We start from the raw sequence: 27,098 nt of genomic DNA, 5'->3' as shown, positions 1-27,098 counted from the left end.
CCTCGGCTTATGTATGCAAATAAAATGTGACGGCAATGAAATTTCTAAAATAGTTGTAGAATATTTTGCTTTTGTTCTGCATCTGTCATTAATTACTAGCTAGTTGTTAATTATTAGAATATGCTTTGCTTTTAATTAATTATATTTTTATAAGTGTCTACTTTACGTGTTATATACGTATATTATTGTCACTGGTATGAAATAATATAATGTCTTGTACAGTCAATAGCAAAAGTTAATGACTTTCGACTAAAAACTGTAATATTTAAGAAGCGTGTGACAGTTCTAAATCTATTTTAGTGATAGTAGTCATTAGAATCTTATAATCTATTAAATAGATGTACAAAAATATTGTTAGCAAGTTTTTATAAGTAAGGTACTTGAAACTTATATCATTAACTTTTGACGTTCACTGTACTTATTTATGCTTCTTATCATAAACACAAGGAAGTTCGTGAAAAGTCAGTTAAGTCACAACTTGAAAAGGACTTTTTCGTATTAATATAGCTCTGACCTACATCTGCGTAGAGGTGATTTATTAGCAAAGAACCAATCCCGAGTGACGGCTATGACGCGATGCGCTGCGGGCCAATCACCGCTTTAGCCCGCCCCCGCGCCGCACTTCATACCACAAAAGGGACCCAATAAATTACTTCTGCGCAGATGTAGGTCAGAGCTCAAGATTCGTGCCGATAACTATAAAGGGCCTTTTTTGTTTCTGACTGTACCACTCAAAGCAATGGGAGAGTGGACTCTATGGTTCTCACGATTTTCCTTGTAGCTATGATATAAAAACAAAATTGTCTATGAGTGCCAGAGTTTTATACCAAAAGTTAAACCTAACTAGACTGCTAGTGTTTGTATAATTGTATTCTTGTATACTTAATTGGAAAACAAATACTTAATACATAAGGAGATATTTTACATCATTGTTTTTATTTATACCTTTAGTACCCATATCTTGGTGCTCAGCTGCATCCGGTTAAGACTGGAAGCCGACTCCAACATAGTTTGGAAAAGGCTAGACAGGTGATGATAATAGTTCCCATATCTTTGCATGTGTAGATACAGACTACCCCTTAAGTCGCTTTACGCATCTTATTCCCAAATTATTATTTCTTCTTTCCAAAACTGGTGCACAACGAAGACGCCATTCATTCCTTGACATTATAAACGCCATAATTCGCTACACGTTCTAAAAGTTAAAAGTAGCTAAACACTCAAGTTGACAACAGTAGCTTAGAAACCAGGACACCAAAAGTAGCTGAATAGATTAAATGAAAAGCAAAAATATGTAAAAACTCATTTATTCCTTAGTTACTATTTTGTATAAACATTCATATTCACTATTGGGAACAGACTTCATAGATACACATCCTCAGTATACCTCAGTATTTTATCAACAATTATTTATGATCCATTATCTATTTTTACCCCTTTTTTTGGTAAAAAAAAAGTTTTCAATTATTTTCACATAATATTGGTACCTAAATTCACAAATTTGACGTTCCACATTACAAATCAATGCTTTTAATCATCCAAAAATTTACTAATTAAGCCTAAATAAAATCGGAGTAATTGTTGACGTCATCAAACTGTTGGGGCTGCGACGCTGGCCGCGGTGCTCCGCCCCCGGGCCTGTACTGCGGCTGCTAGGAACAGAAATTGATTTTAATATGGGAGGTACTTGAGTCAGAAAAAAAGTCGAAAATCTCGTAAGAATTTTCCACATAGGGCAACGTTATGAAATTTTCTCAAAGACACATAACAAAAGAGAGTTTTTTGCCTCCATAATAAGATCAAAAAGAGAGGATAAAACGTTTAAAACATTAACAGATTTAGAAGAAATTTTGTTACGAAATCATATTTCCCAAAGCTCCAAAATACCTGTAAATTGTACAGAAAATAACTATTTACAATAAACATTTTCTTCCTTGAAATCTATTATTTACAATTCGATAGAATGAAGTGAGGTTGAATCATGATTCTAATAGAAGCGGGTGTTAATGAAACTATTAATTGTATGTACATAGAAGATAGGTATGGTACAACCAATAAAACAAGCATGCAACATAAAAACTGGAACAATAACATGTATTTTGTAGTGCAAATAATATACAAGTCGATATAAAATACCTATATTATTTAAAAATTACTTGATAATTTGTGTTTAATGTCAGTGTTCTGGGGCCCGATTCTCCTAATTTTACTTAAACGACATACGATTCACGTTCGACTCGATTCGACTGAGATCCAATCCCGACTCGATTACGATTGAAGCGTATGCGGTATTCTGCTATTTTTTCTTTGAAATAAATGTTTTTATCCTTTTCTGTCATTCAATAATGAATCATTTTGTCTGCAAATGATTTACGATTGCAAAATGATTGTACAGCAAACTACCGTATAGACCAAAATCACCAAAATAGCAGACCAATCCAAACCAATCGCACACCAATCAAATGTCAATCGAATACGATTGGTCTTTTATTAGTAGCAGAATGCCCGATATGGTTAAAACTGCTATTGCGATCATATTGCGATTCGATTTCTATTCGATTTTGACATTATAAACTTAGGAGAATCGGGCCCCTGTGTATCCTCTGTTGAAAATCCAAATAAATAATAAAAAATAATACAATGGCTGAAATATTATTAATTTTTGAATCGATTGAGATGGCATTTGTCTTTGAGATAGGTGCTGTGAAAACTTTTATGTGGGACGCGAAATCATTTATTTGCACTAAAAATACATGTTACCTTCCATAAATTAGTAATAGAAGGTGTTGAAGCATTACTTGTGCGACTAAGTGCGTGAGTCCAGTCGCTCACATGTGAGGCCGAGCGCCGCGCGGCTGCTGCTGTTGCTAAAACATTACGCACTCAGCTGTCACGTGGTATGAGCGTGACGTCAGCTGAGCTGAGCCGAGCTCAGTCATGTGATCTGAGTGTGACCATAGTTGGGACGTGAGTTGAGCGGCACGTTGGGGCGTGAGTTGAGCGTCACGTGGAGTTTTAAATGTTAATTTTAGATTTTTATGTTGGTATTTGATTTTAAATTAAATTGGTTGAATTGTGTGACAGAATTCTCTATATTTGGTACGATTGAAACAATTAGTAAAGGGTAGATTACACGCAAATGTGTACGCGTCAGCGTGAGTCTGTTGCCAGCATGTGTTCACGCATAAACCATTCCATTTCATGGACAGTTAAAAAATGTTAGAAGTCGTAGAATTTGTTATTGTTCGTTAGAGCGAGTAGACCAGCAGTAGAAATATTTGTGTGCGTCACATCGCCGGAATCTCACCTTTACAGATTCCATATAAAATATATTCAAATAAATAATATGTCAGTATTATTTTAAAATGACATACCACTCAGTTTCACTCAACAAAAAAATTCACAACACAGGTTTTACAAAAAACGTTATAAACGTGACCCTCAACTACGCTCAATCGCACTAAGAGCACGGCATGTTAAAACAAGCTGCAATGATGACAAGCGTTAGTATGAACTCGTCCACATCTGAAAAGGCTCTATGAATGTGAATATATATTACACTATGTTATGAAGGCAACCCAATTAATTGAAAAATGGATATCCTAATGCCATACCTTTCACAAAAAAGACAAATGTCATGTGAAATTATAAAGTGTTTATTAATTTTCGGGATTGACTGTCTGTACTTACATATTCTGCAATTTTTTTTTCTACACTTTTCATTAATATTGAAATTACTTAATTATTGTTTCATTGACAAAACGAAAGGTATGGCAATTGAAGGAAAAGGGGTAGTATGGGTGCGCAAGATGAAATGGTTTGAATTAAATGGAAGTAACCTTTTGTAGTTTGGGTAAGACTAACTCTAAAACTAAAGATCATCAATGAAAGGTGACAAATAAAAATTATAAAGGGCTATAGAGCATCGAACTTCAAAGTCATTTACCAATTCTTGTTTTCAAACGTGATTATAAGGATTTACTCAATATGTAGAATAGATATTTTCAGAGCAAAGCAATTGAAAATGACTTTAAAGCTAAGGACAAAATGTTAGTGAGCAAAAGATGATTAACGAAAACTGTTACTTTGTTTAAAATATTCATGAGGTGAATTAATACTAAGTTCTATGATATGCTAGGAACTCGATATTTACATTTTCATCCTAAAATTTTTGCTGATGGAATGTGCTAAGAACAAAAACGAAAGAGATTCATTGATTAGGGATTTTGATTTAAATGTTTTCGATCTAGGGCTCGTTTTCACTATTTTAGCGAATCCTAAATCAAAAGTTGCAAAAAGATTGTGTGGTCTAGTACAACATGTTACTTAATAACAGATTCCTAGATTAATTAAAGGTAGTTCAATTTATAATCCAATTTGTAGTTCAAGTTGTAAGTAGTGTATAAGATAGATTTACAGCCTTACTTATAAACGTGAATTAAATATAAGTAATACTTAAGGGCTGTTTAAGAAAATTCTTACTTATAAACGTTGCTTAAGCATGTCTTAACTAACATTTAATCACTACTTAAGACTTTAAGTAGTGATTAGTTAAAATGTTGCTTAGAAGGTGATTAGTGATTTTATAAGTAAGGGGGTATAAGTTTATCTGTGTAATAGTAGCAATAAGGTACAATGGGGTTGGCGTATCCTTGTGGATAAAAACCCCTTATAATTTTAAAGAATAATAAAAAAAAAAAAACTAAAATTGTATCTAGCTAGACTATTATCTGAATCTCTAATGCTAACATACGTTATACTATTTTTATTGCACAATGGTATGTTTATAACTTGATTAAATCGTTGGGCTAATATCCCGTGATTAAAATGCCTAATATGACTAGCTAGACTAAGCTATACTTCATTTTGAGTAGGCGTTTATCTAAAGATAAACAATCTCGATATGGTCGATACTTTTTATTTTTTTAAACTCTGCTTAAACATCAAAATGCAGCTAAAAATTGTTATTTTAATTAGCAGTTTACTTGTTTAAAGTGTTTTCATTTGCGTTAAGTCTTGAAAAAAAAAAATGTTTACCTATAATAAAAGCCTACACAAATAGAGTCCAGACTATGATATCTATGGCTAACATACATATTTCTATTTCACGTTTCTATTATGTTTTATATTTGATTAATTAAATAATTGAGCAGGTATCCTCAGTGCCTAAAAGGACAAGACTAAACTAAATAAATTCTTTGTACATTATATCCCTACCCTAGTCCCACTTACCTGTTGCAGCAGATGCCTTAAGCCCGGGTTGGACGGCAACAGCGGACGCATGATGCGAGGCGGGTGTGTGGCACCCTGAGCTCCTCTGATCTGTTGCTGCAACTGTTGCTGTAGCTGGTGTTTGCGTTGTTGCTCCTGTAATGTTCATATTTTATTTTTGTAAATTTTGAGAAGTAACATTATAAAGGAGAATGTTTGTGAGATTGTGTGTTTGTTATTCCTTTATGCGAAAATGGATGAAACAATGACATACTATATGCTACTTTTCAATCCGGGAACGGGAAGGAGTTCTTTCGAGATGGCGTGAAATCGTAGGGAACAGTTAATCCTTTTCCATCTTTTTTTTGCGGGCTGCGGGTTAGCAGCGGTGAGTAAATTGTCAGACTTTTACTGACCAAAAATCCATCGTGTTCCTTCGAATAATTCCGCAGCCCCGGCGGGCCTTGGCCCTGTTGGGCCCCACTCAAACTGCCTTTTGCGTTTGCTGTATTTTTGTTTTACATGTTTTTGTTGACTTGAACTGGGCTTCTTGTTGATGGGCGGCCTATAACGTGTGTTATATGTCGCGTGATACATACCTCGAGTTGTTTATAGTGCTGTTCCTGTTGTTGGGCGGCATGCAAGTGTGACATTATGTCCATCTGCGACTTGAATTGTGCTTCCTGTTGGTGGGCGGCTTCCAACGTTTGCTGTAGATGTTGTATTTTCTCTAGGTTCTGTTGTCGGGCGGCTTCGAGTCCGTCTAGTTGTGTGACCGGGCGGGGTCCCTTGCTGCCCACTTGTTGTACTTGCTGTTGGATTGAACCGCCTATCATCATGCCCTGGAAAGAGATAAAGATGTAAGTGTGTGTGGAAGCGATATGAGTGGTATCAGTGCAGAGCTTGTCAAGTGGTTTTTAAGTAAACTGTGATACTAAGGCTTGTAGGGTGATTAAACCTGCAGCTTACTCGATAAGAAGATATGGGTAAATAACGGGTTTCATCACCTATCTGTATAAAAATATTATTCACAAGTTTTGGCATTGCCAGTTAAAATTGAAAAATACTGTGTTTAGCAGAATGTAATACTTATCTACTTTACATAAGTTAAAAGTAAACCAACTTTATTGTCAAACGTAGCCTTCCTCTTAACATAGGCTAGCTACCACATTTTTTATACCACATTTTTTTATAAGAATTTAAGAATATGGCCTGTACTTCTTGAGATTAGTGCATTCAAAACAAACTGTTCAGGTTAACACATTAGTCTAAATTATCATACCTGCTGATGCTGCTGCATCTGCGACTGCACCATGCCCTGGCTGGGGCCGGGGCCGGGCATCTGCCCCACGTTGCCCACATTGCCCACGTTGCCCACACTACCCACGTTGCCCACTGGCTGCATGCCGCCCGCCATCCCAGCGCCTAGCCCGCCTGATGTCATACCAGCGTTGGACATGGCGCTTGAACCTGGGAAAATTATATGTATATTAAATCATCACAGTTCAAAATAAGCCAAATTACATATAAGCCAAATTACAGGAAAAGGTCGTATATCTAGTAGTGTCGAAAAATAATACAGTCAAACCTGGATAAGTGAGAAAACTATATATTTAAGTGAGAGTAACAGCCAGGATCCGTAATTGTAAGCTCCCAAAACCTCTATTAGCGAGAAGCAGAAATCTCTGTAAGAGAGATTCGTTCTTCCATCAGATCTTCGTTAGTGAGACTGCTACTTGTCTATACCTCTATAAGCGACGGTCAAGCTTTATTTACAAAAAAATTAAACCGACTTCCCAAAACACTAAAAAGCAAAAAAAAACTAATTTTAGGTGCATCGGCCTAGAAGTCGGTGTCTAATGGATGTTACTAAGTTAATTTTGCCACCGACTTCTAGGCCGATGCACCTAAAATTAGTTTTTTTTTTTTGCTTTTTAGTGTTTTGGGAACTCGGTTTAATTTTTTTGTAAAAGTTCCCTCGACTTTCTCTGGTCTCCATCATCAGGTCAGCTCCAAACCTTCACTGTTGTAAAGGTCTTGTCAATACAAGTAATTTAAGCCCAAACAGAGGTAGTTTACATATTCAGTTGTCGAGTTCCCTCGGCCCTCTCTGGTCTCCATCATCAGGTCAGCTCCAAATCTTCACTGTTGAATAGTGCTTTTAGGCGTACACCTGAGTGTCAAGTTTTTACCCTATGTATGCCTACAACTTTCGAAGGTTGCCCTCGATTTCTCAGGGTTTCCATCATCAGATCCTGACCTGATGACTATGGGACCAACTGGCAGCTATTTCGAGTCGAACAAAAAAAGAATCACGTAAATCGGTCTATAAACCTCGGAGTAATCGATGTACATACATAGAAAAAAAAAAATAAGCATACCGGCCGAATTGAGAACCTCCTCCTTTTTGGGAAGTCAGTTAAAAAACATCTGTAATTTTATGACTCTTCATTCTTAACTTTCGTGGTACGTCCTACCATTGTACTATTATATTTCGTGAAACGAACTATATTGTTATTCTATCGCATTCTTTTGGAACGGACACGTGTGCCCGTGTACCATCGTGTTTGTCGGAATTACTCAGTTTATAGTCATCAATTGACAAGGACAGTTCAGTTCTGCATCATGTCAAAACGAGAACAAACCGACGACGATATCGTTAAGAATTGTGTGAACACCTGTATTGCTGGGAATAACAGTGAAGACGAGGCACAGATTCCGGAAACGGAAATAAAGATCATTCCAATGAAGCTAGCTTTAAATGCGTTGGATACGGTCCATCAGTACTTTGAATACACGGCGGTTGTTGATCAAGCAATATTCGACAAAATTTATGAGCTAGAGAAAAACATTCGAAATACAAAAACAGAAACCTAAACGAAATTGACGGATTTTTTAAAGTGTAATTAAGTTCTAAATAAAATAAAATTACATAGTGAATTAATTTTTGTTTTGTTTTCGTAGACATTTAAAAATATATATGTACAATGTAGTTAAGTCAGCCGCGGACTTGCGGTTGATTATTTTTCTTCTCACTTGGGGATGCGATCTAATGAAATACTCGGGCACTGATACGAAATTTAATTATTCACTTCAAATATTAATACAAATTACGAAACACAAGGGGTACAATAGTGTTCGTCAGGTGGCGAGAAAGGAATCTCCGTCTGTGACACAACCTGCCTGTTTTATACTAACTTAAGGAATAGTGCCTTGGTGGGGCGGACCGCCCTCGTCGCTAGGCAGCCTGATCTTACATTGTAGTACAGTAGGGTCGTTTCTTACAAAGTTAAGTAAATTGGAAACCTTGCTCGTTCCTTCGAATCAGACGTGACAAAAATGTTACTAGGAATATTCTTTACTTAAATAATACAATGTTGCATGGTGATTAAGGACAAGGTGTGGTCCACAATTGTTATTAAGAATATTTCTTACTGAAATAATACAATGTTGCACTGATATTGTGATCTAGGTGTGGTCGTTACATGACTCCTCCCTTCTTAGATTGAAATATACCGAAGGTAGATTTCATTCCTGGTTCCTCATGATAATATTAGAAAGTGAAATTCTTATGTCTAAAATAATCAAATGAAATGTTATTTCTAAACACACATAAAATATTAATTCTAAATACATGAAATCTTACTTCTAAGTACATGAATCTTATTTCTAAAAACATGAAATCTTATTTCTAATTGTTATTACTAAGTACATAAAATGTTCCCCTTTTATTTTTCCTTTTGGGGAAGGGGCGGGGGCCTTATATCGTTATTCAATTGGTTGGTCTTTTGACATTTCTTACGGGTACTTTTGTGACTCTCTCTCTTACTTGGATAGGTACTACGTTACGTTCTACTTCTCCTATAACTAAGGCCTTTTCATATCGTGGTTTATCTTTTCCACGTCTTTTATTGACTAATTTTGAGTAAATTTGATCTCCTTCATTTATTTTTACATTTTCTCCGCCTTTCTGTCTAGATATTTTATCTTTTCTCATTTTATCAGCTAAGAAATCATATAAAAATGACGTCCTATCTGCATGTTCTTTTATTAGTTGTTGCATATACATATGTTCAAAATTTACGTCAAAAATGCTGGTAGCATTAGTACATCCAAAAATGACTTCAAAAGGAGTTAAGTTTGTTGCAGAATGGATTGTGTTATTGTATGCCATTATGCTATATGTCATTACAGAGGCTGCATCGGTTATTTTATGTTGGTACTTCGCGATGCGATATATTTCCGTAATTGTCGAGTGAAATCTTTCGACGATTCCCATTGAATTTGGATTATTGGGAGTCCCGATATGTAAATCTATCTTATAAAAAGTTAAGGTTTCTTTCATTAGGTTATTATTAAATTCCGTGCCTGGATCACAATTTATTTTATTAGGTACACCGTAAGAAGAAAAGTATTTTATTAGTGCTCTGACTATTTCAGGTGTTGATTTACTTTTTATTTCAATTGCTTGGCCCAACTTTGAAAATGAGTCAACTAATGTAAGGAAAGAGTATCCTTCAATTGAGAAAATATCTATAAAGATTTCCTGGAACGGCTTACTTGCTGTTTGGGTTAGTTGTATTTGTGGTTTCAAAGGATGCCTATCGTATTTCATTTTTTTACAAATATCGCAGGCATTTATTATTGCCGATATGGTTTGTTCCATATTTTGCCAATAATAATTTCTTTTTATTCGGTTAAGCGTTTCTTTTATTCCCCTATGACAAGTTTTTCCTTCGTGATATGCTGTTATTATATTTCTTTGTTCTGCTTCGTCTTCTACATATAGTACTCTTTCGGTACATTCTATTACTTCTATTGGAATATCTTTAAATAATTCGATAATTATTTTATTAAACAATGATCTTTGATTCTTATTATCGTAGTAAATATAATATTTTCTTTGATGTTCTAAGTTTCCTTTAAGAAATTCTTTAATTAATTTTTCATCGTTTAAAGGCAATCTAACTTCTAAGATCTTTTGCTTATTTCTGGATCTATCCGTAACTTCTAAGGTATTTTTATGCCAGTTAATTATTATTAATTGATTCGGTTTCGAATCTATGGCTTCTCGAATAATTGGAATAGCATTATCTTCCAAACTCTCTGAACCTGAAGTTTCTGAAGCTGTCATTGTCACTTCTGGGTCGTCAACAGTTAAAGTTTCTTCAGAATCTACTCGTGCTTTATCTGTTAAAGCTACTGATTGAGATGGAGCTACATTTTGTTCTCCCCTAGAATTTTGTGTGTTAGAGTCATTTAATAAATTTATTTTTATCCTAGATAGCGCATCAGCGTTAGTGTTTTGTTTTCCGCTTCTATAAATTATTTCGAAATCGTACTCTTGAAGTCTTAACCTCCAACGAGTTAGTTTACTATTAGGTTCTTTTAATGAATAGAGCCATGTTAAGGGTCTATGATCCGTATAGATAAGAAATTTCTTTCCATATAGATATGGTCTAAAATGCTTTACAGCCCATATTACTGCTAATAACTCCCGTTCTATGGTACTATAACGTTTTTCTGCGTCGTTTAGAGTTCGACTAGCATAAGCTATTGGCTTGTCGCTGCCTATTGTGCCTTGTGACAATACTGCCCCTAATGCTATCTCTGAAGCATCGGTTGTTAATAGAAATGTTTTAGTAAAGTCCGGAAATTGTAATAAGGGTGCATTGATAAGTAATTCTTTACAAAGCTCAAAAGCTTCCAAAAATTCTTTATTCATTTCGATTTTTCTATTCTTTCTAAGTATACGCGTGAATGGTTTAGTAATCTTTGCGAAATCTTTAATAAATTTTCGGTAATAACCGATAAGTCCAAAGAACGATCTTACTTCTTTAATTGTTTTCGGTAAGGGATAATTTATTATAGCATTTATTTTGTCTTGATTTGGTTTAAGTCCATCTTTTGTGATCGTATGTCCTAAGTATAGAACTTCCTTTCGTAGGAATTCAGATTTATCTAGTTGCACTTTAAGGTTTGCCTCTCTTAAGGTTTTAAAGATTAATTTTAATTTACGAATATGCTCTTCTAGGGTGTTACTAAAGATAATTACATCATCCAAATAAACTAGACAATGGATGCCTTGTAATCCTCTCAGAATATTATCCATTGCCCTTTGAAAGGTGGCTGGAGCTGTCTTTAGTCCAAATGGCATTCTGAGAAATTCGTAATGACCGAATTGAGTGTTGAACGCAGTTTTTGGTCTATCCTCTTCCTGCACTTCTATCTGGTGATAACCGCTAGCTAAATCAAGTGTGGTAAAATATGAGCTATTACCTAGCTTATCAAATAGATCAGCAATGTTTGGTAAGGGATATTTGTCGTCACACGTAATTTCGTTTAATTTCCGATAATCTACGACCATTCTAAATTTTTGCTCTCCGGTAGCATCTATTTTCTTTGGTACTAAATGTACAGGTGCACTCCAAGGAGAGTGGCTAGGCTGGATTATATTATCTTGCATTAATTTCGACACTTGTCGTTTAATTTCTTCATTCTGCGCGGGTGGCTGTCTATAAGCTTTTACGTATATCGGATCGTTATGTTGTGTTCTAATTTGATGTTTAACTGCATGTGTGAATGAAAGTGGTATTTCTTCACAATAAAATATGTCTTTGAATTGGAGACATAAATCATAAATTTGCGCCTTTTCTTCTTCGTTCATATGATCTAATCGTAATTTTTGTAAATTATTTTCTAGGATGCTATTTAGTTCTTTTGATTCTAGATAATTGATAAAACAACACTTGTTATTGTTGGTTTCATACTTTGTTACCTTAAATGGTGCGGTAATCTTAAGCGTGTAATGTTGTTCTTGAGTGTTCTGTATAACTGTGTGCGCATAACCTTTGTTACATTGTACTAGTGCGCTGGGCATTCTAACACCTATCGTGAAATTTTGGAATTCAATAGTGCCTTGACCGTTATATAAGTCGGTAGGTAATTTTACCTTTTGTTCGCTTCGGGGTGGTAATTCGATAGTAATTGGTTGAAAATTGTTTAATTTTCGTTGAAAATATATAGGTATGACCGCTTGTTCAGTAATCAACTGGGCCTTTTCTAGATTAATTATGGCCTTTAATTCAAACAATAAATCGTTACCTATCAATCCATCGTAACAATCCCCGATATCGAAGATATAAAATTTACACTTCATGTCGGTGTTGAAATTACTGAATAGATTTATTATTACTGCCCCATTATGTTTGGTTGTAGCATGAGTGCTTACGACTTCAAAACTCTCCGGAATTTTTCTTGTGGAGAAATTAGCTTCTACTAATTTGTTACTCAAAAAGGATCTTGTACTACCCGTGTCTAATAGTAGTCTAGCAGATAATTCTGGAATAAATATATACGGTAATTCTGCATTTATAATTATATGTGTGCAGAAGTTGAGGCTGTTATTTGAAAATTTGGTCGGTTAGTGTCATTCGCGTCATTCGCATTAATGCAGTTTTCGTTATTTTCTTCAACATTACTTTGTTGAGTGTAGTTCATATTTAAGGGTCGGTTATTATTACTGGTGTTGCGCGCTGTTTGGTTAGTTTGGCAATGCGGGTTGTTATTATTAGCAGGGCGCGTTTGGTTATTGTTCTGGTTGCGCCATTGATTGTTAAAATTGTTAAAGTGGGACCTCTGTGGGTCTTGATTGTTGTAAGATGGTCTCGGTTGGTTTTGATAGTACTGTGGCCTCTGTGGGCTTTGATAAGAATTATTGAACGGTGGCCTTTGCCCGCTTCGGTTATTTGATTGACGTATTTGCCCGTTCTGACGCGGTTGCGGAGGTTTGTAATTACTGTTACAATTAAAATTGTAGATCCTGTTATTAGGATTATTTCCACGCGATCGCTGTTTATTGCGCAAGATTTCATCGTCTAGCTGCCCTAAATACGCGTCGTTTTCTTCTTCTAACACTATCTCTAATGCTTCCTCTAGTGACTCGGCATTATGCAGGCGCAAGAGGGTTTTCAAGTGATTGGGTAAGGATCTTCGAAAAACATTTAGAGCGAGTTCATTGTAAATAATCATTCTTGATTCTCGTACGTTCGCGTCTTCGAGTTGGTTTACTTTGTTAAATAGGCCACTTCTAGCTGATTGGATTCTATGACAAAATTGCAAGTATCTTTCGTTAGGTTTTATGTACAAAGATTCTAATTTCTTTGCTAAACAATTAATGGTACGAGGGTCCCCAAAATGTGAGTTAATTAATTTCTTAAATGCTTCGTACGTATTAATATCTTCTCTTTCACTAATTAAACTAGCTGCCAAGCCGGTAAGACGGCTGGTTACAACTTCTAAGTTGTATTTATTCTGTTCATCCTTGCCAGGATACAGTGACAGAACATAATCACATTTTCTCAAAAATAACCCTTTTTGACGAGTATTACCGTCGAATAAGGGAATAATTTTAATTATGTCCGTAGGTATGACAGTCACATTCTTCAATTGAGACATATTTCTAACTATAGCTTTCCTGCTGTCTTGTTTATTACCCGTTATCTACTATGATTATCCGTTAAGGACTACCAATATATATTGAGTGACTTCTCGGTATGTCACCAACCATACAATAATATAAGGCGTCTCAGAGGATATTACTTAATGTAACAACAGATTATAATCTGGGTGACTTTTGGTGTGCCACCAACCTAATACAGTTTATTATTTAATTATTACAAATACAGAATTATTTTCTGGGTGACTTTTGGTGTGCCACCAACCTAATACAATTTATTATTTAATTATTACAAATACAGAATTATTTTCTGGGTGACTTTTGGTGTGCCACCAACCTAATACAGTTTATTAATGTCTAATTAACCTTAATTCCCTAGCCCTGTCGTTTAACTTTAACACAAATCGTATGGATAGGAAGCCTGTTACCAGCGAACGACCTAAGGTAACAAAGCCGGAAGGGGTGGGAATTAAAGGTAAGTGTACGAGGTGCAATATACACAGGATTTTGGATTTCTCACTGCCGATCCCACAGACTCACAGGATCGATCGTATTAACGAATGGCTAAAGGTGTCTTGGCCACAGTGAGGGGAATGTAGTACTCACATATACACTTAAAGTTCCGTTGATATTCCCTGATGACCGGACACGGTGGTTGATTGAGGAAGGAGAGCCACTTTGTCTCCTACCGGATTCCTTCTGCTTGACGTTGTCCTATTCTATCCCGTTGTCTCGTCGTCGCCGTCGATGAGTTGTCTCGATGTGGAGCTTGACCGTCAAGAAGCTTATTCACTCGTAGACTCGAAGTGTAGACCCGATGAGTTGGTTCGACGTTGGAACCGTAGACCGCTGATTTTTGAATGGACCTCTTCTTGAAGCGTGTTCTTGTCGCGAGAACGTATAATTGCCCACGAATCTAGCGAGAGATCCTACCGTCTGCGCCAGTTAAGTCAGCCGCGGACTTGCGGTTGATTATTTTTCTTCTCACTTGGGGATGCGATCTAATGAAATACTCGGGCACTGATACGAAATTTAATTATTCACTTCAAATATTAATACAAATTACGAAACACAAGGGGTACAATAGTGTTCGTCAGGTGGCGAGAAAGGAATCTCCGTCTGTGACACAACCTGCCTGTTTTATACTAACTTAAGGAATAGTGCCTTGGTGGGGCGGACCGCCCTCGTCGCTAGGCAGCCTGATCTTACATTGTAGTACAGTAGGGTCGTTTCTTACAAAGTTAAGTAAATTGGAAACCTTGCTCGTTCCTTCGAATCAGACGTGACAAAAATGTTACTAGGAATATTCTTTACTTAAATAATACAATGTTGCATGGTGATTAAGGACAAGGTGTGGTCCACAATTGTTATTAAGAATATTTCTTACTGAAATAATACAATGTTGCACTGATATTGTGATCTAGGTGTGGTCGTTACATGACTATGTACATGCATAATATATATTGTGCATATCATGTACATAGATTCTATCATATTACCTTTGTCTGTCTGTATATATTTACTACATTCGTACTTGCTGTGCCTTGTTATTGCTGTGTACCCCTATAAGAGAGAAACGCTACTTGCATTAAATTAGCGAGAAACTCGGGTTAGTGAGAAGCCTCTTTAAGCGAGAATGAGATTGTGCTGCCTTGAACTCTCGCTTATCCAGGATCGACTGTAGTACCTACTTTTTTAATTCTTTAAATGAAGGCAAGATTCCACGAGTTTGCACGGTAACAAAGAACCCAAAACATAGAACCACAAATTCTCTGACTTGTCATGTCCCACCTCATCGCATGCTCACTGTGCCCTGAAACTTGCTCGCGGGAGGACTTCATGAGCGCATCCGGCCGTGCTCTCGCTGTTACGTCATATTGGGCTGACAAAGTGTAGTCTCACTATGAGACATGTGTGTTGTGAAGAAGAATAGAAACAAATACTAAAGCTTCATAATATTAAGCTTCACAATATTAACAAGCTTACCAGCCATCGTCGCATTAGGCATATTCTGCGCCATGCCGCCCGCGTTACTGACGGCAGCCGGTAGCTGCTGTTTGCTGATGATCTGGCTGATCTTCTGCTGTTGAATCACCTGGACAAAGTTATATGTAGATGGTTATAGCTGATGTTTAATGCATGGTAAGGTTAGTGTAGATAAAATAGACAGAATACAGTTATTAACAAAGTATAAAAAAAATGCAAACTGATCTGCATTATGTTCTAGAAGCTTCCTTCGGTTTTACGCAGAATGAAATATTTGGCAAATAACATAACAAACCAAAACTTCAATGTAACACTAACATACAATAACTTTAAAAAAATCGAAATGCTTCAGATTTGAAGAAATGTTAGTAGTTGAAAACAAGATTTGACTATCAATTTTACATTTTAAATATTTTTTCATTCTTTTTAATGTACTGTTACTGTTGCAGCCTTTTTATCGTCCCACTGCTGGGCTGCGGCCTCCTCTCACACGGAGAAGGATTGAGCATTAATCACCACGCTTGCTCAATGCGGGTTGGTGATTTCAGACTTTATAGTCCAGGTCTCCTCAAGATGTTTTCCTTCACCTTTTTATCAGCCATTGTTGTCTATTACCAATTCTATATTAAAAAAATAAATGATATTTAATAAACTTACCTTCCTCAACCGATCCACAAAAGTAGCCTGATTATTCGGTATAAACCCAAGATAAGCCTTCTTGTCGGGCGTGTAGAGAAGTATGAGCACTTTGATATCGCACTGCGGCGGCGTCGGCATCGGGGAGAAGTGAACGCAACCAGCCTTAAGAATATGAGAAATTTTCATTAAGTGTTGCATTAATGATGGTGTTTATAACGTATCTATCTATTGACTTGCTTATTAGAAATTGATTTTTTTGTTAGGTAAGTTTTATTTTGAACATAAATATTACGTTTCAGAAAGGCCTTTCCTTGTAAATAAATAATTGTAAAATAGACTTATATCGGGTGTGTCGTTCATAATCACATTAAATGAAATGCGTTAATATACTGGTTAATATATGTCCATTAACACAAAGAAAAAAGAAAAATACGTAAAAATAAAAAAATGAATTTTTCAAACAAAGTAAATAGAATAAAAATGAGCGAAAATTAGAACACCATATAAAAGTCAGTCATTACAAACAACTGTAATTCTCCCTTGAAAACTGACAGCTGTCAACTGATCAAAACATTCGATACTCCTAACTTTATCTCTGTTTTACACATGATGTTGTAAATTATAAAAACGAAAAATGACTCCTGTGGCTAAACCACTGAATGGATTAGGTTATTTTTTTTACAATTCGCCATAGAATATCACAAAGTATATGCGATAGATTTTAATGTGATTGTGAACGACACACCCGATATATACTATATGAGGTAGACACAAATGTCCTTAATCTACAATAAAGAAACTATAATAGCAAAATCGTTGAACATTCCATATACATACTACATTCCACCATCATCTATTATAGTTAAGAACTATTAACATTAACTTTTCAATACCAAAGCAGGATGTTTATTCCATGATTTCTTGTGATCGAGGAATTATTAAGATTCGGTATCAGCAATCTAGTTTGAATTTAGACGGAAGTCATTTAGGTGTATAAGATAGTATTACATATACTAAAATAGGTTGTTATTCTGCAACATATTGTTGTACCTGTAATATTAGTCGCAACACACAAAAAAAAAGAAAACAAAATTATACTCACAAACCCATTAACCATGACTTTAGTCAGTGAATCCAACGCTTCACTGGGCTGCAAATGAAACAGCACAGACTTGCTGTCCTTCAGGTACTGTCCGCCGATGTTGCTGATCAGCTGCTTGGGCATCAGCTGCATCAGCAACTTGTTCGGCCAGGTGTCCACCTTGAGTTCCGGCTCTATGTCCTTTGTGCTGGCTGATACCTGGGGAAGGGAGGAATTTTGGTTAATGTAAGGCCGTTTGACGGCTTGCAATATGTCTTAATGGTAGGGCGCATCTAGACGTGCTTCATTTTTGTGCAATATGTGGCTGCAATAAAGTGGCCAGCATCATTGCAAGCAATTGCAGACATACTGCAACATAGGATTCCGCCATACACTCCTCAGACAGTCTAAAATAAACAAAATATGAATGTTAACGATAGTTTTTTCTTAACGCAACAATAAAGTCGATAATTGACTGACACGATTTACCTTGTCGTCTTTCTCCATCAACTCGATGATGCCACTTTATGAATAATTTAAGGTTTCCAGAGAAAATTCTACTTTATCTCATAGATATAAGGTCGACAAGATGATTGGTAGTTAGCTACTGGGCTCAGCAGATGTATGTTTTACTCACGCTGTTTCACAACAGCTTTTGATCCATTATTATTTCTGACACCAAATTACACAACTCTTTCTCAACTCACCTGACAAGGCAGATGCTTGGTAGTCTTCTGCTGGTCTCCGGGCTGCTTGCCCTTCTCCATCCACTCGATGACGCCGCTCCAGATGTACGAGCGCTGCAGCTGAGCCCCTGAAGGCCCAGGAGTCACCATCGATGGTAACTATACTCTATCCCAAAACTATAAGGTTCACACTCACCTGGCAAGGCAGATGCTTGGTAGTCTCCGCCACTTTTTTTCAAATTTCTGCCACATAAAATTCAACCTTCCACACAAAAGCAATAAGGTTGACAATCACCTGACAAGGCAGGTGCTTGGTAGTCTTCTGCTGGTCTCCGGGCTGCTTGCCCTTCTCCATCCACTCGATGACGCCGCTCCAGATGTACGAGCGCTGCAGCTGAGCCCCTGAAGGTCCAGGAGTCACCATCGACGGCATACGCTGGGGGCAAAAACATTAGTAAAACTAATACAGCCTTACTACAAAAACTTAAACATCTGTTGAACACTTGTCTAACAAAAGTGTGGCTGCAAAACAGACCTTATTTCAACGTCATAATCTGAGATTTTTTTTAGATAAAGATGTAAGAAGATAAAGATGGTCTTACTGCAAAAAAGTTACACAGGCGGTCAACACGTATTGAAGAGAAATTCTCGATACAAATGTTTGGGCCCGAAATTGCTTTGTGGGTTTTAGAAATATTCACAAAGCAGCTCGTAATCTCGAAGTTGGTCGGACCTGTACTCTCTCTTTAACTTATTTGAAATAATTTTCCGTCCCATCGGGCTATGAGAGTGAAGGAATAGTGAGTGCACTCGTGCACTATAACATGTCCTGCGCAGCTGGCTTATCTCCTTATATGAACAGCCGGCGCAGTCAAAATCAGCCTTGGGCTCCATTTTTTATTTTTATAGGTCGGAATTAGAATTACAGTACTTTGAAGTGGTATATATAATGTAAAATGAAATAACTTTTTTATTTAATATTTTATTTGCTCCTTACCTGTGCGGCGTGAGCGGGCGGTGGCGGCGGCGGCGGGTAGGACGGCTGTGCTAGTTGAGTGAGAAGCGCAGAGTTGTTCGCGTAGAGAGGGGCCCGAGGCGGGGCCAGCCAGTTACCGGCACCGCGACCACATGCTGCATTACCTGAGAGATAAAGAATTATTTGATTGGCATTACCCAAAACTTGAGTTACTGTAACAGTCATTGTATCGTCCCACTGCTGGGTTACGGCCTCCTCTCACGCGGAAAGATTGAGCATTAATCACCACGCTTGCTCAATGCGCGTTGGTGATTTCAGACTTTACAGTCCAGGTTTCCTCAAGATGTTTTCCTTCACCTTTTTATCACCCATGGGTGTCCAAGATATACTTAGAAAATTTGAGTAATATCATCTTATTCCTATAAGAGTTGTTATGGCCCACAAAAATAAAGTAATAAGCGCGATGATAGAGTAAAAAAAATTGTGATTCTAATTAGTCTGCATTTAAGATAGGCAGAAAATATTGGACACGTATTTCTTATTTTAAGAAAACATTAAATATTTACTAAGACATTACGCAAAAATGATTGAGAGTGGGGCTCGTGACGTCACGTCTATGCCATATTACCATATGTATACCATTTCATATGTAATATATGTATATATATGTATAATATATATATCATATGTAATGATATGTAACACTTACCGACGCCAGCGACTCCGGGTACCCCAGCCACACTGCCGACGGGCCCCACGCCGGCAGTAGCGGCGACGCCGGGCCGCGGGAACGTCTGCGCCCCGGGCCGCGCCGGCACGGCGGTGCCGCGACCCTGTCTGTGAAAAAGAATACAACATTTAAAATATACAACCCGCGCCGATAAAGAATGGGATTAGAAATCGCGACAGCTGTATTTACCTCTCGCTCATACACTATAGCACATGAGCGAGAGGTAAATACAGCTGTCGCGATTTCTAATCCCATTCTTTATCGGCACGGGTTGTACAGTAATATACAATAGGTTAGGACGAATTTATGTTTCTCGGAGAATCCTTTTCCAAACGCCTAAAAATGGTATTCAACGCCCTCATGAAATGATTTAGCCTTCATCATATGTACCTACATTTCGCTCGAACCTTAACAGAGAAATTTCAGATTATTTTTCCGTAAGTTGGAGACCCAATTCTGAAGAGAATTCGGAGTACTTTTTTTTTTAACGACGCGACGTCAAAAATCATCAAATGACTCCTCCCACTGTGGGTTAGCAGCGGTGAGGGAGTGTCAGACTCTTACTGACTAAAAACCGTCGTGTTCCGTCCGTCATAGGCCTTTTATATACCAGGGCCGCGGTAACTCTTTCGAACAAAACGCAGCCCCGGCAGGCCTTGGCCCTACTGGGCTCTGCTGGGATACGGAGTACTGACATATAAAAAATCTCCTTATTTTTTAAAACCTGCTTGAAATTATCCGGGTAATATGTGAGTAAGATCACAGTATATAAACTATAGTTCGGCCATTCAGAGAATGCGTTCCTGACACGTCGCGATTGAACTGACGACGTAACTTTGCAATGGCGTTGCAGTTACGATAAAAATATTTTTGCTGGTTGTTTACCGTTTTAACAATTGAGGAGCATTAAAACAACATTATTATATCAATAATCAATGAATGTTATAATTTTGTGCCAAACTGAGTGTCAAATAACTTGGTAAACAATATTTTTCTAAATCTATACTGCGCTATTACAAGGTTATGTCAGCGGTTTATATTTTGTAGTGCTGTGCTAAAAATAACAGGCAAGTATCGTAATCTGTTCTTATACAGTTATAATATAAAATAATACGTTTTGATTTTCTTTTTAAGAATTGGAAAATAATGGACTATAAGACTTAATTATAACGTTTATGAAATATAAAAATAAAACTATGACCAAACCGCATTTTTATACTTAGATTAAAAATGGTAACCCCAAATGGCGTTATGGGCCGCCATTTTGTGACGCTAAAACAGTCGTCCGTTGTCGTTTCGTGCGCATAGACCACGTTTTTCAAGTGTTTTCGATCTGTTTTTATTTGATTACCCGGCTTTTGTTAGACCGAGATATCAGGATTGATTCTGTTATTGATAATAATATAATTATACATGTAGGCGAAGATGATGATGAAGACACCACCTCCTCAAGCAAATCGGAGTCTGATTAATATTCTGTTCGCACATTCAATTCAATGTACTTGTAACAAAGAATAAATAAAACAATTTTATTATATGAATATTACCTTTTTTTGGTTTCCACTTAAATAACTAAAATATAAAACAAATGATTCCGCCAATTTAAAACGAAAATAATCTTAAAATAATGCGGCGGTTCATTTTGAAGGAACGGTAACGAACTCAGTGTTATGTTGTGCCCATCACTAGTCGTGACTAACTGATAGGTGTCAGGAACGCATTCTCTGAACGGCCGAAGTATAGCACAGCATATTGTAAGCATACCCGTAGACATCAGCTTGTATGTCGGGCACGGGCGGCGGCGCGGGGCTCGGCGGCCGCTCCTTCAGGCTGTACCCGCGGAGTAGCACCAAGTGTCGCGGGTCCTGAGGACAATACATCAAATTATCAAATTATTTGTAAAAGTGTTTTTGTTCCAATAAAGATTATTATTATTATATCTTGTATGTCTCTACCAGACCTCGGGACTATAGAGTCCCGGATTTTTGGGAGGCGAACGTGGGGCCGAAGCCAACACGCTGAAGCCCTTTTGAGACAACTTTAATGAAATGGTGACACAAAACCGACGATTATCCCTGTATACACTATAGAAATGTACCCAAGGACAATCCCCGGTTCTGTGCTAAACTATTGCTAACTATGGATGAAAACTACTTGGGCTATTGTGATGGGATGCTAGTGGACTAGGAATGGGGAAACTACGGGAACTATGGCACCTGCCGATAACAATGTAATAAATACACGTAAAAATGGCAGGTGGAGACTCGCCAACTCACTTACTGGGCCCCCGGGAATCAGTCGCTAAATCGCAACAAGGGGGCAACAGGTATTATTATTATTTTGTTTTTCAAATTTAATTTGCTCAGGTTTATTGAAACCTGGTATTTGTAGTATCTTACGGGCCTAAGCCAAAGTGAGATACTAATTTATTGATGTGATAATTTGAGATGATGAATTTGGTACTGCACTGAAATTATTGTCCAGATCTAGCTGTAGAAATTTTCTTACTATACGACATGTGTTTAATATAGCTGCTTTTTGTAATGTGAGGTAAGTAAATTTAGATAGATTGAGGGCATTCAGGCTATTGAAAATTTGTTTTGGGATGACGCCTGTAGTTGAAATAACTATTGGGACTATTGTTACGCGGTTCATTTTCCAGACTCTAGTTATTTCTTCTTGTAGTTCTGTGTATTTCCTGATCTTCTCTGTAATCGTTTTTTGTATGTTGTTTGTATTTGGTACTGCTATATCTATTATGTATGTGTGTTTACTTTGCTTATCTATAAGTGTTATATCGGGTCTATTATTGTATATGGTGTGATCTGTGATGATAGTGCGGTCGTAGTACATCTTATATCGCTGATTCTCTAAAACCGATTTTGGTGAATATTTATAATATGGTGCGTATGGTTCTTGCGTGAGTTTGTGTTTGTCTGCTAGTTTTTGGTGTATGATATTGACGAGTTGGTTGTGTCTGTGTGTGTAATCGTTTTGTGTAAGTGTGCTACATGCTCCTGTGATATGTTGAATGGTCTCCGGCTTACTGTGACATTTTCTGCATAGGTCGTTTCTCATCGTGCTGTCTCTGATTATATATTTCCTATAGTTTTTCGTATTGATAACCTGGTCTTGTATCGCCAGCATAAATCCCTCGGTTTCTGGGAACAATCCACTTAATTCTAACCATTTATTAGAAGCATCTTTATCTATGAATATCTGCTGTAGATCGTTCGGGTGCCTACCGTGTAGTTCTTTTTGCTTCCATTTTCTGTGTATGTCTTCTATATGTTGTGTTTTATTTTCTGTTTCTATGTTATCGTCGTTGCTTAAATTTAGTGGTGTGTATTGTTCATCTAAATCGCTTATAGCTTTGTGTAATGTACTATTGTTTTGTTTCCGTCTGAAGAATTGCTTAAGATTTATAATTTGTCGTTTGTGAAGATAGCTTATTTCAATTAACCCTCTCCCTCCATCTTTTCTAGATAAAATGACTCTTTCTATTGCAGACTTAGGATGGTGGTATCTATGTTGTGTTAGTATGGTTCTGGTTTTCACTTCTAGAGCATGCAGTTCCGTTTTTGTCCATTTAATTACACCGAATGAGTAAGTTAAAATAGGAATCGCGTATGTATTTATGGATTTGAATAAATGTTTACTAGCTAACCTCATTTATTATTATTATTTTTATGTATGTCTCTTTCTGACCTCGGGACTACAGAGTCCCGGATTTTTGAGAGGCGAACGTGGGGCCGAAGCCAACACGCTGAAGCCCTTTTGAGACAACTTTAATGAAATGGTGACACAAAACCGACGATTATCCCTGTATACACTATAGAAATGTACCCAAGGACAATCCCCGGTTCTGTGCTAAACTATTGCTAACTATGGATGAAAACTACTTGGGCTATTGTGATGGGATGCTAATGGACTAGGAATGGGGAAACTACGGGAACTATGGCACCTGCCGATGACAATGTATTAAATACATGTTAAAATGGCAGGTGGAGACTCGCCAACTCACTTACTGGGCCCCCGGGAATCAGTCACTGAAAAGCAACAAGAGGGCAACAGGGACATGAGCGGCTGAGAAGGGTGAGGATACCTCGGCGGACTTTAAACGCAGATCACGCGCTCCCTGTGGGTCCAGCATCACCGGCCCACTCGCCACTTACCACGAGGCACCCACCCTCCGAGCAGGACTAACCTTGCTCTAGCGACTCCACTCTGACCGGCCGATGAAGGCAAGCCAAGAGGCGGGAGACCTCTCCCCCGTCATGCTTCACTCCGGCAAGCCGGAGATGGGGGACAGTATACTCTCCCTGGAGCACTCGGATATATAGCCCCGCGGGGTCGCTACTCCCCGTCATCCGCCTCAGATGCCCTGCGGGGCTTATTATTTTTTTTTTTTTTTTTTTTTTTTTTTTTTTTTTTTTTTTTTTTTTTTTTGTATGTCTCTAACCGACCACGGGACTACAGAGTCCCGGATTTTTGGAAGGCGAACGTGGGGCCGAAGCCAACACGCTGAAGCCCTTTTGAGACAACTTTAATGAAATGGTAACACAAAACCGACGATTATCCCTGTATACACTATAGAAATGTACCCAAGGACAATCCCCGGTTCTGTGCTAAACTATTGCTAACTATGGATGAAAACTACTTAGGCTATTGTGATGGGATGCTAATGGACTAGGAATGGGGAAACTACGGGAACTATGGCACCTGCCGATGACAATGTATTAAATACATGTTAAAATGGCAGGTGGAGACTCGCCAACTCACTTACTGGGCCCCCGGGAATCAGTCACTGAAAAGCAACAAGAGGGCAACAGGGACATGAGCGGCTGAGAAGAGTGAGGATACCTCGGCGGACTTTAAACGCAGATCACGCGCTCCCTGTGGGTCCAGCATCACCGGCCCACTCGCCACTTACCACGAGGCACCTACCCTCCGAGCAGGACTAACCTTGCTCTAGCGACTCCACTCTGACCGGCCGATGAAGGCAAGCCAAGAGGCGGGAGATCTATCCCCCGTCATGCTTCACTCCGGCAAGCCGGAGATGGGGGACAGTATACTCTCCCTGGAGCACTCGGATATATAGCCCCGCGGGGTCGCTACTCCCCGTCATCCGCCTCAGATGCCCTGCGGGGCTTATTATTATTATTATTATAATACTCCTTGTTACTAACAGATCCTGAACAGATGGGTTTCAATTACCTGTCCATCTGTTGATTAGGTTTCTAGAGATAGGATTCTGTATGGGACTAACTAATGGTAACTTTTTACTATTCATATTTGAGGTATCACTATATTCGTTTATCTATAAAGGTGAAAACCAGTCTTCTCAAGGGATATCGTGACTCCCAGAATACTGAGTTCAGATCTCATAAGTAGTTGCTTCATGTAAAATACATTGGAAGCCACCTCTTAGGCTCCAGTGAAAGCTAGAGACCACAAAAAAATCGGATAAGGACAGGAGGATAATGATCAGGACACCTACCTTAGCATAGTTCCTTTGTTGCGCCTGATGCAGCTCTCCCCCCGCGTGTTCGTATAGCGCGTGTAATGCGGGCACTCTTCGGGCTGCAGCCACCGACACCTGCGCCCCGCGCTCGCCTAGTAATCGTGCCGCTTGCTCTACGGTCGCTGGGGCTCCTGAGAGACAGAAAAACTCTGAATCACATATATATAGCATCAGAATAAGAAACAAGCACCAATGAAATGCAATGTGGGGAGTTATTGGTGATAAATGATAGAGACGTGTTGCTATGTCTAAGGCGTATATTGTACTGCTTTGATTAACCTAAGCTTAATACTAAGTACACGTATATAGATAAATCGGGAATAAGGTCGGCTACAATAAACAATAAATGTTGGATTGACACTCGAATGATTTGCACTCACTGGTTTTCAGCCCTGACTCCCTTGAGTATAAAATCTTCTTCTTATTGGCCATTGAAATAAAATATCTTTAACCAGACTGAACTGTTTTTTTTTTTCTAATTTCATAGGAAGCTATAAAGCATTCTGCATCTCTTTTTTTAATAATATTTTCTAAAGCAACAAACTTATGTATGTAACTATACCTTCACTTGGACTTCCTAAAATTCTCAATGTATTTTTATAGGTTTTTCTACTCACCAGCAGGAACCAGTCCCCCAGCATACGCCGAGTAAGGAGGTGAACAGCATAACAACAGCACATGTATTGGTATGTCTGTCCTGCCAAGCTCATCAAAACAAGCGAGAGCCGCTGTGAGTGCTTCTGTGACGCATGCTCGACTCTCTGCGTGACCACCTATGTATCTACAAGGAAAAAGAAAGAAATAAATAAGTCTCATATAATTAATCTGTGTTTGTTTGAAAATGCTTATTTCAAGAACAACTGAACTGAACCAATTTGAAAGACTTTCCATGTAAGATAGCCTTTTTCTTGAGGAAGGCTATAAGCTTTTTATTTGGATCTGAGGATAGGTTTTGGAACCATTGGCGGAAGTATGTAAACATAGAAAATAGACTCAAAATCATCTTAGCAGCCTTTTACAAGATAATTACTTACTGTTATAATTTCAAACACTATTTAAACAGTATTACATCAAGCCTCACTTACTGTATTTTATCAACAGTCTCCACAACTGATTGTGGACTTGTGTAGGGTCCGAAGGTGGCGACAGGAACTCCAGGGTGGCAGTCAGCAGCTTTGTATGTAACTATGGCATACACTGACCCACTCCCACCTCCTTCCTCCAATGGACCTCCATGGAAATATCTGGAAGTAAAAAGATTTAATTAAGGTCATTATGGAGACGGTAACTATGTTTTCTATAAGTTATAGGTTTGGTAAGTGTCGAAAATAGGACAAAAAATATTCATAGCATTGATGATGATTTGCTTCACTGTAAAGTTCTAAATGACCTCACTGATTAATTATACATTACTAGCAAGCATTTACCCAGTGCGCAGATTACTTTATACGATTGCCCTAGTCATTTTTAACACTCCAAGAACCTTAAAATGCAGCAAAGAGGATGATTACTTACTCTAATGTGGGGACTATGTAATTTGTCTTCAGTTCTCCTATATACGCGCTATTAGCAGCCGTAGCCTCAATTACGAATATCACTTCAGCCTGTACAGGCGAGTCTGGAGCGTTCACTACCATTGTTATTTACTTAAACCTAAAATTTATTGTTTAAAAACTAAAAAATACAATAACACAAGCAAGCAGCAGATGACATTTTCATTATTGACGTTTGGCTTGGCTGTCAACATTAACGTTTCCATTTACGCAAAACTGAATACATTAAAATTATAATGGTTTTGGAATGAAAA

The 27,098-nt window shown here is 37.8% G+C and overlaps 1 protein-coding gene across 5 annotated transcripts; it reads right to left on the bottom strand.

Annotated features, from left to right (window-relative positions):
- Positions 1–1,291: 1,291 nt before the first annotated feature.
- Positions 1,292–27,011, bottom strand: LOC124641504 (mediator of RNA polymerase II transcription subunit 25-like). 5 transcript variants are annotated; one of them, XM_047179593.1, is made up of 16 exons: positions 26,807–27,011; positions 26,377–26,535; positions 25,909–26,072; positions 25,268–25,440; positions 21,532–21,632; positions 19,747–19,874; positions 19,059–19,201; positions 18,357–18,497; positions 17,397–17,594; positions 16,313–16,456; positions 15,656–15,764; positions 6,494–6,681; positions 5,811–6,053; positions 5,233–5,367; positions 2,799–2,867; positions 1,292–1,652 (listed from the first exon to the last, which is right to left on the bottom strand). In XM_047179593.1, the coding sequence occupies exons 1-15, from the start codon at positions 26,926–26,928 to the stop codon at positions 2,829–2,831; spliced, it is 2,187 nt and encodes a 728-aa protein (XP_047035549.1). In that variant the 5' UTR covers positions 26,929–27,011; the 3' UTR covers positions 1,292–1,652; positions 2,799–2,828. The 5 variants fall into 5 exon arrangements, with proteins under 5 accessions (XP_047035549.1, XP_047035545.1, XP_047035546.1 ...); XM_047179589.1 differs by lacking the exon at positions 2,799–2,867; XM_047179590.1 differs by lacking the exon at positions 2,799–2,867 and having other exon boundaries at positions 1,292–1,649.
- Between the last annotated feature and the right edge of the window lie 87 nt (positions 27,012–27,098).

The sequence above is a fragment of the Helicoverpa zea genome, chromosome 22, assembly GCF_022581195.2.
Source record: "Helicoverpa zea isolate HzStark_Cry1AcR chromosome 22, ilHelZeax1.1, whole genome shotgun sequence".
Lineage (NCBI taxonomy): Eukaryota > Metazoa > Arthropoda > Insecta > Lepidoptera > Noctuidae > Helicoverpa > Helicoverpa zea.
This window is presented reverse-complemented; position numbering and strand designations above follow the sequence as displayed.

What these genes read in the sequence shown, in the direction of transcription:
- LOC124641504 (XM_047179589.1), bottom strand. Translation starts at nt 26,928, where the DNA reads ATGGTAGTGAACGCTCCAGACTCGCCTGTACAGGCTGAAGTGATATTC. An exon ending in TGGGGGACTGGTTCCTGCTG is followed by an intron (nt 25,441 to 25,908) that starts GTGAGTAGAAAA and finishes TATGTGATTCAG; the next exon opens with AGTTTTTCTGTCTCTCAGGA. An exon ending in AACAAAGGAACTATGCTAAG is followed by an intron (nt 21,633 to 25,267) that starts GTAGGTGTCCTG and finishes TATTGTCCTCAG; the next exon opens with GACCCGCGACACTTGGTGCT.